Consider the following 11,441-nt stretch of genomic DNA (forward strand, 5'->3'; position numbering starts at 1 on the left):
AACTCTTATTTACACCGAGTGAACGAGTATTAATATCTATCTTTTTTTACATTCATGTCCGTTTTACAGGGAGTTTGGTGGCTGTGTTATGGAATCATTTATCAAACGATAGCATCCATCATCTACATATGGCGAGGAGCATTAATAAAAGCCGGATTAGGCACTGCCGACTAGGAAAAGAAAAGGGCAATCTTGTACGTAACCCAAAGATAAGGGGCACTTATCAGACTGAGTGAGTCAGAGGAAAACTTTTTTCCCTATGGCCTGTGGAAGGACAGAAACGTTAACATAATATTAGAGCAAAAAAAGGTGTAAGCCATCAAATAGGAATCCTAAAGATCGTAATTATTAAATTGGTTCGAAAAGATGAATTTCGTTTATCATTTAAATTAATGGCCGGATGAAGAAGGAAATCAAGAATATATATTCCACCTAGAGCTCTCAGAGACTTCAGTAAGTCGAATTTTAGTTGAAACGACTACAAATATGATAATGAGTGTTCGTTTTAATTGAAGTTTGGTTAATTATTGTCCATTACATAATTTGTAGTATGAAAACATGATAAATTCGTCGCTTTTAAAAGAATTAATGTCACTATAATTTTACAATATGGCACTCGCAGATTCTATGAACTATGAGAAAGGTTCCTTTTGTTTTTAAATTTAATAATTTTAACATTACAAAAGAAAATCCTTGTCCTTAATTAATCATGTTCGGCTAAAATGCCAGACAATATTTAAAATCGCAGCTTTTACCAATTACCGTTTCAAAGTTTGGTAGACTTCTATATTTACCAAACCCTATTACTGGTTTGGGCCCGTGCTTCACTGGGTAAGATTTTTTTATTTTTTATTTTTTATTTTGGGTAAATCACTGGGGAAGAATTTGTTGATACGATTTGTTGAGCTGAGTCTAATACCTCAAGTCCAACATAAATAAGGAATCTAGTATTAGCCCAAAGGCCAAAGCCCATTTACGGTGGTGGGCCCAGGAATTTGAATGAGTCGGGTCGGGTTATCTATTGGCCAGCTAAGCTACTTGAGCGAGCGAGCGAGCCAGCCAGCCAGCCAGCCTGCCCGCGGGAATTCCGAACCGGCGGTGAGGTCTCTCTCGGCTATGGCGGAAACCTCAACTGCAGCTGCTGCTGCTTCTTCTCCATCTTCTTCTTCTACTTCCGATGCGGTCTTACAAGCCCTAGTGAAGAGAGGATGGTCGTTCGCCGACCCGGAACACATTAAGGCCATTACCACAGTGAAGTGCATTCTGCTCGATGACCCCGAGGACACGCGCTCCGTCGCCGAAGCCGTAGAATCGGAGCTTCTGAATTTGGACCTCAGGTCCATCGGGGCCAAGTCCTTGCCCGATCCGGCTGCTCTTCGCAAGTCCTCGCATCTCTTCGGCCCCAAAGTTCTTCAGGTGTGCCTCTATTTCGCTCTCTCTCCCTCTCCCTCTCCGCCCCGTAGTTAATCAAAAGGGAGAGACTTTGGAGTTCTGCGCATCAAGCGCTGCGTCGATGTAATCAAAAGGATGGAATTTTTAGCTGTATACGTGATTTGAGCTAGCTTTTGCTTCAGTTTGATGTTGAAAAATCAATTACAGCTTGTTTGGATATAAAGGGTTGAAGGGGAGGGGAAGGGAAGTATAATGAATCTCATGGTTGGATAGAAAAATTATAATGTGGGTGGGAATGGTGGGATAAGATAACCCACCTCACGGTTGGATAGAAAATGCATTTTTGTCCAAGATTACTGAAAAGAGATGGCTAAACTAGCCTTTTCACATAAATTAAAATGTTTTAAAAACCCTATCCCTCCGGAATAGAATGTTGTGGGGTTTGGAGGGATAACTAATCCCTCCTAGCCCATCCCCTCCCCTTAAAATAAATACCCAAACATGGGTTAAATAATCCCACCCCTCCTAATTCCTTGCAATCCCTCGATCCAAACAGAGAGTTTCTTGTAGTGAGGAGTAGTTCGGTGTGAGGGCTAAGTTTCTAGGTTCTATTAGATTTCGCAAATTCTCGGGTTTCTATTTACCATCTTGCATTTTCTCACATATGCTCGATGTTGCTTGTTTCTGTGCATACCTATTTGAAAGATCTCTTCAGTGAGGGACATATCCAAGAGCAGCATAGAAGATGTGCCAAAGAATTCCAGTCGGCGCTTGTTGAGGTTAAAACTCACTGACGGGCACATTGAGATAACTGCTGTAGAGTTCACGCATATACCGTCAATTCCAGGGGATGTTGTCCCTGGTACCAAGGTACATTCATTACCAGCTCTTGCTCTTATCTATGTTGCCACTTTTCGTGAATATCTCCATTTGGAGTGAGACTGCCCCGATCGGGTACCTTTGGAGTTGTTTGGTGAATGGTGATACATATGAACATGGCCTACTAAGTGGTCAATTACTAACAGAGATATGGGACTTGGGCACTAGGTCTGTTATGTACATGTCCAGTTTTACATGGTGTTCTGACTCATTAGTAGAGGTTCACCAAATTTTGGAGGAGGTATGACTTATATTTGTTTGGAGAATTCGTGGCAGAGCATCTATTAAAAGAGTGATACAGGTAAAAGAAGTTCCGGAAAGGATTGCCAATATCTCCTCAATTTCATTGCTTGTGCTTGTCAGGTCCGATTAGAAAACAAAGTCGCAGTGCGCAGTGGCATTGTATGCTTAGGTCCTCGAGTGCTTACAGTTTTGGGCGGGGTAGTTCAATCTCTCTATGAAGAATGGGAGATGAGCAGAAAATACTCGGCCTTCTCTCGTGAATCGTTACAATCACAGCATACTGATGACGGTGGTCCACCCCCATTTGAAAAATTACAAATCAATGCATCATCAAGTCGGGTTGCTCAACCAGGAGGATTTTCACGTCAGTACTGAATTTAAATTCCTATTCTGAGATTCGGTTATGCTCAAATTAAATGCAGAATTGATTTTGTAACTTTGACCAATAGGAGCACTACTTCACTCCAGCTTCTTTTATTTTCTGCAGAAAGATCTGGGTCCACCTCTAAAAATAATAGATCAGGTGACTGGGAATCTGCAGATACATTAAGGAATAAATCTAGTGGGAGATGGGAAAACCGTGAACCCAGAGCAGATGCTGAAGGCAGAACTTTGAGAACAGCTTCCTTCACTGGAAAAGCTGAAGAAAAACCTAATACTTCTTCTGACACTAGACAAAAAGAAGGTACAGTTGTACATTTTTTTTTTTTGTTTGGATAAGTTAGTTTAAGATGTTTAGTTTAACACACATGGCAAGATTTATTCCCAGTGATGGAATATACTGAATTCAACCCTGATATGATGGTGCACGAATCATTCGTGAAGCCTCTTCATAAGGGGAGGAATAGGAAAACTACTGCCTGGTCATTGTTTTGGTTGGACCAGCCTTAAAGTGGATAATTAGCCCATCCCATGCTAAAACTGTAAAGATTGGTCGGATATTCTCTTCGTGATGTTTAGACGGGCTATCACAGGCTAATTGATTCTTATTTTAACTGTAAAGATGGGGTCTGTCTGCTTTTTACCTTTTCCGCGGAAAAAGCATAGAAGCTATATGGTCTCAAACTTGTATATCCATTCATCTGAATATGTGGGTGATGTGTATAGTTGCGGAGTCTGCACCTGTTCAAAATCAAGCGGCGGCTCAAAAGCTCCTCCAAAAGATGAGTCAGCCGAGTCAGGAGCGAGGTAGGAGAGGGCGAGGAAAGGGAAGACAAGAAGAAGCCCAGGTTTTCACACTGGATGAGTGGGAAAAGAGGAAGGCAGCTGTAAAGCCTTCAATGAAGGAGGAGCTTCCTAATAGAAGTGTCGATGAGGATCTCGCGTGGCAGCTTCAAAACCAATTTGATTTGGAAGATGCCCATTATGTCAGTGTTTTGGCTATTGGTTCACATTTTGTGACGCATTTATACATTGTGTCCCAATAGAGCATTGACGTTGTATCTTCTCCATGTTTCAGGTGCAGGGAAGCCCTGACGAGACAGAAGCAGAGAGAATCAGGAGGAGCATGTTCAGTTATGGAAAGGAGAATGACAATGCCCAGGGGCTCGGTGGCGGTCGTAGAGGCAGGGGAAGGGGGAGGCGGAAGAGAAGAGGAAGATTCTGATGACATAGGCCCCCTCTTGCACTTTCATATTTGTTTGTAAAGTCGTGCTGTTTGGTATTCCGTGACACTTGGACTTGTTTTCTGATCAAATTTTATCCCAGACTATGATTGAACATGATTCTTGCCTTTTGTAAGCAACTTGTTCCAGCTGATGGTTATACGATTGCCTCTCGGAGAAGTCGGAAAAGAGGAAGAATTTGTCAGGAAAAATATGCCAATCGTTCTCCTACTCTACCTCATGTAATAATAGTTTATCGTTGCTTCCGTTTCTCTTGGCTAATCGGCTGAAATTGAGTAGACATAAGGGTAATGACCCGTCCAGACTAGCTGTAGTTTATCCGTACCTCCGTCAGCACCTGTATTTGGGTTGACATGTGAGAGGCTACGAGTCGGCAGATGCATATCAATATAGTCCGACGGTGAAGTTTGGTTACGTTTTTTGTCTGCGAGTCTTTCTTAAGAGTAAGACTATCTAACTCACGGTGGGGCCTCTCATTGACTGTCCCATGTGCGCTCATGAGCTTCCATTTGGGGCATATCAACACCTTCCTCATTAATGCATACAAGGACGCTTCCTGGTTTTTCCTTATTTCCTTCACCGACACGGCAGTTCATTGGCTTAAAGGTTGAAAGGCACGACATATAGACATTCATATGATCAAGCTCATAAAAGGCATAAAAATAGTACGAAAGATTCAAGGACTGATCGAAAACTGCTGAGAGAGAGCAAAGAAAATTCATAACCCGAGAGAGAGAGATCGAGAGAGAGGGGGACTGTGTGAGCCCGATAGTGCAGCAGAGCTAATTACAATGAGCTTACAATTTCTTTCCGATCTGCCCCCTCCCCTACAAGCAAATCAGAAAAAGCCATTTCATTACATTTATATATAAAGAAGAAAGGCATCTTTTCTCCTCCAACCCCAAAAGCACAAGCAAAGATTTCTACACAGGCGATATTTCTTCCCAACAGCAACTTTACTACTGCTATTATCTTCCTCCAGTTCAGCCACCAAACAGCGCAGAGATCGGTGATTATGTCATGGATATTTATTTCTCATAATCATCATGCGCTTTCTGCCGAGAACTCGCCCAGAACTGCATCATTGTTCCTCTCTTTGGGCCTCCACTCGGTCCTCCCTCGAACAATCTCGGGCCCGGTCTCGAGTTGAAGCAAGTGCTGACACTCAACTTCATGGGACTTCTCGGTTCCATCCCCGGAGATCTTGGTCAGTGACTGCAGAAAACTGTCCCTGCCACATTCCCTCCTATACTCCAGTGTAATTGCTGAAAGCTCGTGAGTCTCGAGAATCGGCTGAGGAGCACTCTGCAGAATTTACTCACAATTAGTAACTCTTCATAGCATTTTCAGACATGGATATAAAATTCTGCAGTACATAAGGTCTGCATGTTTAAAATTCTGACAATGACCAAGTGCTTCCTATCATCTTTTCTGCACATGATGAACAGATAAATTAAAGGCGAGGGACAAGCAAAAACTCAACTTCCTACTATCCTTCAGGACCTTCACAGTTGGTTGGTTCGTTATTATAATCAATTAGAGAACAGGTGTACTCAATTCGCAATTGACTCTGGCCATGTGATCCACAAAAAGGAAAAAAAAAATAAAGGAAATGACAATCATGTGCCAGAGAAGAAGCTACAGACGTGAACTCAGATAACCAGATAAGATTGGCATTATCCCCCAAAAATAAAATAAAATAAGAGTATAGAATAAAACAATGCCATTGACATTCTGTGGGAGCAAAATCCAGACAAACCTTGTCTAGTGCTCAGTACAAAACAGAATATCAATCATCATGACCATATAAGACCAGCTCTGCTGTCAGGCTCTAATTAAGCTTCAGCTAACATGAGAGGATGACTAATTCCCTCTAATCCTTTTGGGTTGTAATTTGCAGAGTCAAAGAAGACATGTCCTTGACCAAATTATTGGGAATATACACATGTAAAGATACGGATCGAGATATTCATGTAGGTATCTAAGCAAACATCCAACAAATTCAATCTTTATAGATCAAGGCTGACAAATTTTTTGTTAATTTGAATACATTTTGGTTTGATCACCATCTGCTTATATAAACACAATCAAGAATCGATGTTTGCAAGGCAAAAAGAGGATAAAGAAAGTAAAATGAAGCAGACTGGGTGTGGGGAGTATACCTCAAGAATCCAACCAATGTACTTCACATTGTTGACATGCTGGTTCACATCTAAATCACTCCATCTAGGCTGCGGCAGAATTAGAACATACATGAAGATGGCGAAAAGATATTATTCTAGATATTGACTAGTTTGGATGGCGTCCACTTACAGTTAAACCTGAGAGGACATAATCTGCATTGCTGCCATCCAGCTTTGGCAGCTTCCTGCCGTCCTCATCCACAACAGGAGCAGAGTTCAGAAAATAAGGTTCTATTTCTCCTCGAACCTCTTCGGGAATTTTGGATAATTTTCTAGTCAGCTTATTCATCATCACCCACACACTGCAACACATAAAAACCCGAGAAGAGATCATTAGGAACATTCCTCTGTAAAGCTGCCAATTACTGCACATAAGATCTGCCATTTCCTAGCAATCACGAATGATAACAGTTGACAAGTGCTAAAAGTGGAGTGATTTCATGAATTGCTACCTGGAGGCTCTTGTTAGAGTTTCTCCAGTCTTGAGATCTCGTACAAGCCAATCACGCCGCATGCCGTTTTTACCAGACCCACATACCCATGTATCTACTTGAACAACATCACCCCTGCATCCAGGAAATATTAAAGCTGCTTGTCATAACTGAAACAACTAAAGTAGAGTGCTACTTACACAGAGAGAAGGATCAAATATATATGCTTATATATAGATACACACACACACACATTTAGCACTAAGAGATAATGATGAGTTCTGCACATGTTCCTGGGCATCGTTGATTTGATTTAATATACTTTGTGTGTATTTTTCTCTGCCTACCCCCCAAACTCCCCTTTTAATTTAAGATATTTTATTTTTAAAATTAAAGAGGATGAAAGAAAAGACTAGAAATAGAAACTTTTTAATGAATGAACATATACCAATTACTCACTATTACAAGTTGCAAATATTTCCTGGCCAACAACATTGGAGGCCATAAGATTGAACACTAATCCACTAGAAGTCGCTCATATCGCAAAGTTCAAGCACAATACAACACGCATCTTAGTGACAACTCATCACTGGCTTAATGAAACTGACGATTTCAGTATGTTCAGACAAGTAGATCATGATTGTGCAGCGATGACAAAATACAAGATGCCAAGGAAGAGAAACCCATGGGAGTTTACCACGTGGGATAGCGATCCACCAAAACCTGCATCTTCGTGACAACCCAAATCAAGTTCCTCTTGGTCATTTCTGGCGTAGAACCAAAACCATTACCAAGAAGCCCAGCAGTCTTAACATGATTGAGGGCTGTCTCCTGCAATGAGTGAGAAAGAAGGTCAACCATGACAGTAACATCTTGTTAAGAAGAAGTGTCCGTTATCTTTTCCTATATAGCTATTCCAAGTAATCATTAGAAATAAATAACAGATGAAAGATGGATTGTCTACCTGTAAGTGATTCATTAACGTCTCTATGGATGCCGTTCGATCCGCCCCTATTTCATAGGATCTAATTGAAAAATTTTGCTGGAACACAAGACCGTCTTGCACTATCCTCCCTAGATCAAATGGATCAACAAGCATGTCTGGTCGTTTGGGTTTCCAATCAAGCATCATCCACTGCTTCTCTGCTGCCAAAAAGACAGTTGTAATAGCAGCAAGCAGCATGCTCCAATCAGGCAGCTGATTTATAAAGGTCCTTGGAGGAGGTGAAGGCGTGCTATCATCAGCCTTTGCAGTTTCCGGGTATGTCGTCAAGCCAACGGAGCGGCCATTAATCTTTGGAGGGGCCTGCGCATTTGCCTTAACCTGCAACGCACCAGAAGTGGATTTCGACTTCATGGCACCTAAATTTGCAGAACCATTGCCATGCTTGTTAGCTTTGGCTGGGTAATCAGGTGAAGGAGCTGGGAAGAAAGCGGAAGCAGCAGCTGTAGCTACCATGATGCAACCAATCAAAGCACTCCTTCAGCTAAAATGTCTCCTTCCAAAATGAAAACACAAACAACAGAGGGCGGAATAGCAGACTCCTCAACAAGAGGGGGACATGGCTTATCTGCAGGACAAGGGACAGCAAATCAGAAATTCAGAAAAGAAGGCTATATAAGATGCGAAGTACCCATTTGAACATCATTCCTCGACAACAAATTTGATATTGTAAGGAGACATAAACAAGCCATTCAATGCATGCCAGCCAAGAGGAATATAAACGGCTTTTCATTGCAAGAGAATAAAAGAGAGAACTTTCGGGTTGAAAAGTCCATTGAATAATTTCACCAGGGGGCGGAAAACAGGGAGAGACGTAATGCAGACAGCATGCCGTATTCTTCCGCAAGCATATCCAAGCAAAAAAAGGGAAAAAAAAAAGAGAATAAATTAAATTCTCTTTTCTAGGAGAAGTCAGAAATGGAGCCGAACTCAGCTCGAAATCACCAGATACCAGCAAATATTTTTCCTTTATTAGAACTCCACATGGGAACCATCAATCCAATTTGTCACCTTGAAAAACTAGGAAAGTTTGAAAAACATTTGCAGGATCTCATGCAGCAAGTAGGAGCAGATCTGACACCAGAAACTTCGATGCCGGAGCAACGATCGCGTAAAAGTTCATTTCAGTTCATGTAACCGCGGACATTATCCCAGCAAAACGCAGAAATCAGCAATGCAAAGGGAAATGGCAACACCAAAGCAACGATTGTGCCAAACTGAACCCAAATGCGGGACGCAAGAATCTGCTGAAACACATAAAAAAAAAAATCGAGCTCCTCCAAACGTAGACCAACTTTCCCGGAGATCGAGAGAGACGGCCCGTACCTCAGCTGCACGTCGGCGGTTCTCTCAGCTCGGCGAATCAATCAAAGGAGAGAGGCGAAACGGACGAACGACGAAGGAGGAGGAGCAGAACGCAGGAGAGCTATAGCGACATTCCAGATCTGCGAATCCCCTTTCTCTCGTCACTTCCAGAAAGAGCAGAATCTCTCCCTCTCCCTCTCTTTTCTCGTCTCTTGTTCGGTCTTCTCTCTCTCTCTCTCTCTCTCTCTCTCAGGTTTCTGCTTTCTTTCTGCTGATTTATGTTTCAAAATCCCCTCTGCTATATAACTTGGGAGTTCGTTCAGATGCGGACCATTTTCCATTTTCACACTTCTATTAAGTTAAATTAAATAATAATAATAATAATAATGAGGAAAAATAAGGTGGGGGAGAGAAAAGCAAAATGTAGAGAGAGAAAACGGATTGAATTGAATAGGTAGCAGCTTTTTAGGGCCAGCTGGAATAGCGAGTGACTGCGCAGTGGGGAATTCGCGTCCGGCTTTTCATCAATTGCGGATTACAGGCGGAACTCATGAGCATAGTAAAATGACAAGTAAAAAGCATAGATAGATACCCAGCCGAAAAAAACCATAGTAAAATGTGACAGAGAAAGTAAAAAAAAAAAAAAAGTATCAGAATCCTCGATTGCAAATTTATTCGATTTTACAATCAATTTTAACTTTACTTTTAACTCTATTCTACTTAACTTTATTTATTTTTAATTCAACAATATAATTATTATTTTTTCATTTTGTAATCATTTAATTCAATTTTTAATATTAAATTATCTCAATTATTTATTATTTTTTCACAATTTAACAATACAATCATTACTTTCCACTCAATTATTCATTATTTTTTTACACATTTTCGCATAATTCAATAATACAATTATTACAACCCAATTAAAATCAAAACACAAATCTATTGAACTCTAAGACTAAACACAACATTAAAAATCGAATGTAAACTATCTTAATTTTAGACGAGATCGCATGCATCGCACTAGATTATTAATATCGTGCCATGCTCTCCTTTTTCTTATTCTTCCCTTCTGAAAGATTATTTTCCAACTAGGCAAACCAACCGACTCTCTTCAAAGATCTCCTAAGAGAAAAAGAAAATATTAAAATTGGAATCTACTTTCTCATTGCCTTTCTTTCTTTCTTTTTTTCTTTCTTTTTTTTGGGGGGGGGGGGGGGGGGGGGGGTGGCCTTTCTTGCTTCTTTTTCATTTCCCTTTTTAATTACTTATAGCACATGATATGGCTATTATTGCTCTCAAATATTGTTGGACAGATCTTTTCTTATTTTCCTTATATTCGTATGAATTTTGTTTTATTATCTATATATATATATTATATTTCCTGTGTTTATCCTAACCACAATAAATTTTAGAAATATTACAGCTTTTGTACGATTATTTTATTGTTTTTTTCTCAAGACTTACCGTAATGATAATGCGATATTTTTTTTCTATACGGTATGCTTGTTAGTTAACATTTAATACTTAAAATCTTCTCTTCAATTCTATATTTACAAATTTGTAATATTTTACCAATTTATATATTACTTAGAGGGTAGAACTTCTTTAACCAATTGACAATTCAAGAAAAGAGAGGGAAGCGCCATGAAATTGTTTGAGCCATGAACTTTTTTGCCAACTTTGCATACATGTCGCGTATTTGTTTATTTATTATGCTTTTTATAAAAATTTATTTAATTATATGTTGCTGATGCATTAACACCTATCTATTCTGCTTTCAATTTCGGTCGTAAATGCAGTTTTGCAGTTGGATTGTGGAATCATTAATCAATTATAGCATCTATTTGTGGCGAGTGAACCATTAGTATGCATGAATACTTCTAAAAGTCAAATAAAGTTTTTATTATAACTAATTTTATCTCGTGCATTGTACGGGTTCATTTTCAGATATTCATATACCATTTCTTATTGTAATTATATACATTTTGAAACACGAATTTTTCTGATTAAAAATATTAAAAATTTCCAGTTATTCTTTGGGTATATATCAAGTTAATTATTATAACAATATTTTGAAACTATTTATTTCAATTGATATGCATCGTCTTATTTTTGTTAGTTATCAATATAGATTGACATATATTAAGTTTAGTAATAGAATAAAACTTCATTTCACTAGTCTTTTAAAACAATATTTATGAGATTCTTATTTCTAAATTTTCTTTTTATTTCATTTATGAGTTTAAACTTTCGCTATATCATAATATTTTTCATCTATAAGACCATAACATTTTTTGAAAATTACATTTTTTATGAGTTTAAAGCATTTCTATATCATTTTTAAAATAATTATTCTGAATTTTGAAAAATATATTGG

General features: G+C 39.3%; 2 protein-coding genes across 3 annotated transcripts; one reads left to right on the forward strand and one right to left on the reverse strand.

Moving 5' to 3' along the window:
* The first annotated feature begins 1,060 nt into the window (after window positions 1-1,060).
* LOC116195471 (tudor domain-containing protein 3) lies at window positions 1,061-4,349 on the forward strand. The gene is made up of 6 exons (XM_031524689.1): window positions 1,061-1,416; window positions 2,098-2,262; window positions 2,635-2,878; window positions 3,002-3,199; window positions 3,622-3,881; window positions 3,974-4,349. The coding sequence occupies exons 1-6, from the start codon at window positions 1,117-1,119 to the stop codon at window positions 4,118-4,120; spliced, it is 1,314 nt and encodes a 437-aa protein (XP_031380549.1). The 5' UTR covers window positions 1,061-1,116; the 3' UTR covers window positions 4,121-4,349.
* Window positions 4,350-4,823: 474 nt separating this feature from the next.
* Window positions 4,824-9,354, reverse strand: LOC116195472 (palmitoyl-acyl carrier protein thioesterase, chloroplastic-like). Of its 2 annotated transcripts, XM_031524691.1 has the most exons (8): window positions 9,083-9,354; window positions 8,210-8,324; window positions 7,718-8,115; window positions 7,451-7,584; window positions 6,775-6,888; window positions 6,453-6,624; window positions 6,302-6,370; window positions 4,824-5,444 (listed from the first exon to the last, which is right to left on the reverse strand). In XM_031524691.1, the coding sequence occupies exons 3-8, from the start codon at window positions 8,108-8,110 to the stop codon at window positions 5,184-5,186; spliced, it is 1,143 nt and encodes a 380-aa protein (XP_031380551.1). In that variant the 5' UTR covers window positions 8,111-8,115; window positions 8,210-8,324; window positions 9,083-9,354; the 3' UTR covers window positions 4,824-5,183. The 2 variants fall into 2 exon arrangements, with proteins under 2 accessions (XP_031380551.1, XP_031380550.1); XM_031524690.1 differs by having other exon boundaries at window positions 7,718-8,324.
* Window positions 9,355-11,441: the final 2,087 nt, after the last annotated feature.

This window comes from Punica granatum, chromosome 2 (genome assembly GCF_007655135.1).
Source record: "Punica granatum isolate Tunisia-2019 chromosome 2, ASM765513v2, whole genome shotgun sequence".
NCBI lineage: Eukaryota > Viridiplantae > Streptophyta > Magnoliopsida > Myrtales > Lythraceae > Punica > Punica granatum.

Coding starts and splice junctions, on each gene's coding strand:
- LOC116195471 (XM_031524689.1), top strand. CDS start 1,117: ATGGCGGAAACCTCAACTGCAGCTGCTGCTGCTTCTTCTCCATCTTCT. Junction 1,417..2,097: donor TCGGCCCCAAAGTTCTTCAG/GTGTGCCTCTAT, acceptor CCTATTTGAAAG/ATCTCTTCAGTGAGGGACAT. Junction 2,879..3,001: donor TCAACCAGGAGGATTTTCAC/GTCAGTACTGAA, acceptor TATTTTCTGCAG/AAAGATCTGGGTCCACCTCT.
- LOC116195472 (XM_031524690.1), bottom strand. CDS start 8,212: ATGGTAGCTACAGCTGCTGCTTCCGCTTTCTTCCCAGCTCCTTCACCT. Junction 6,625..6,774: donor ACTCTAACAAGAGCCTCCAG/GTAGCAATTCAT, acceptor TATGTGTTGCAG/TGTGTGGGTGATGATGAATA. Junction 5,445..6,301: donor ACATTGGTTGGATTCTTGAG/GTATACTCCCCA, acceptor TAAATTCTGCAG/AGTGCTCCTCAGCCGATTCT.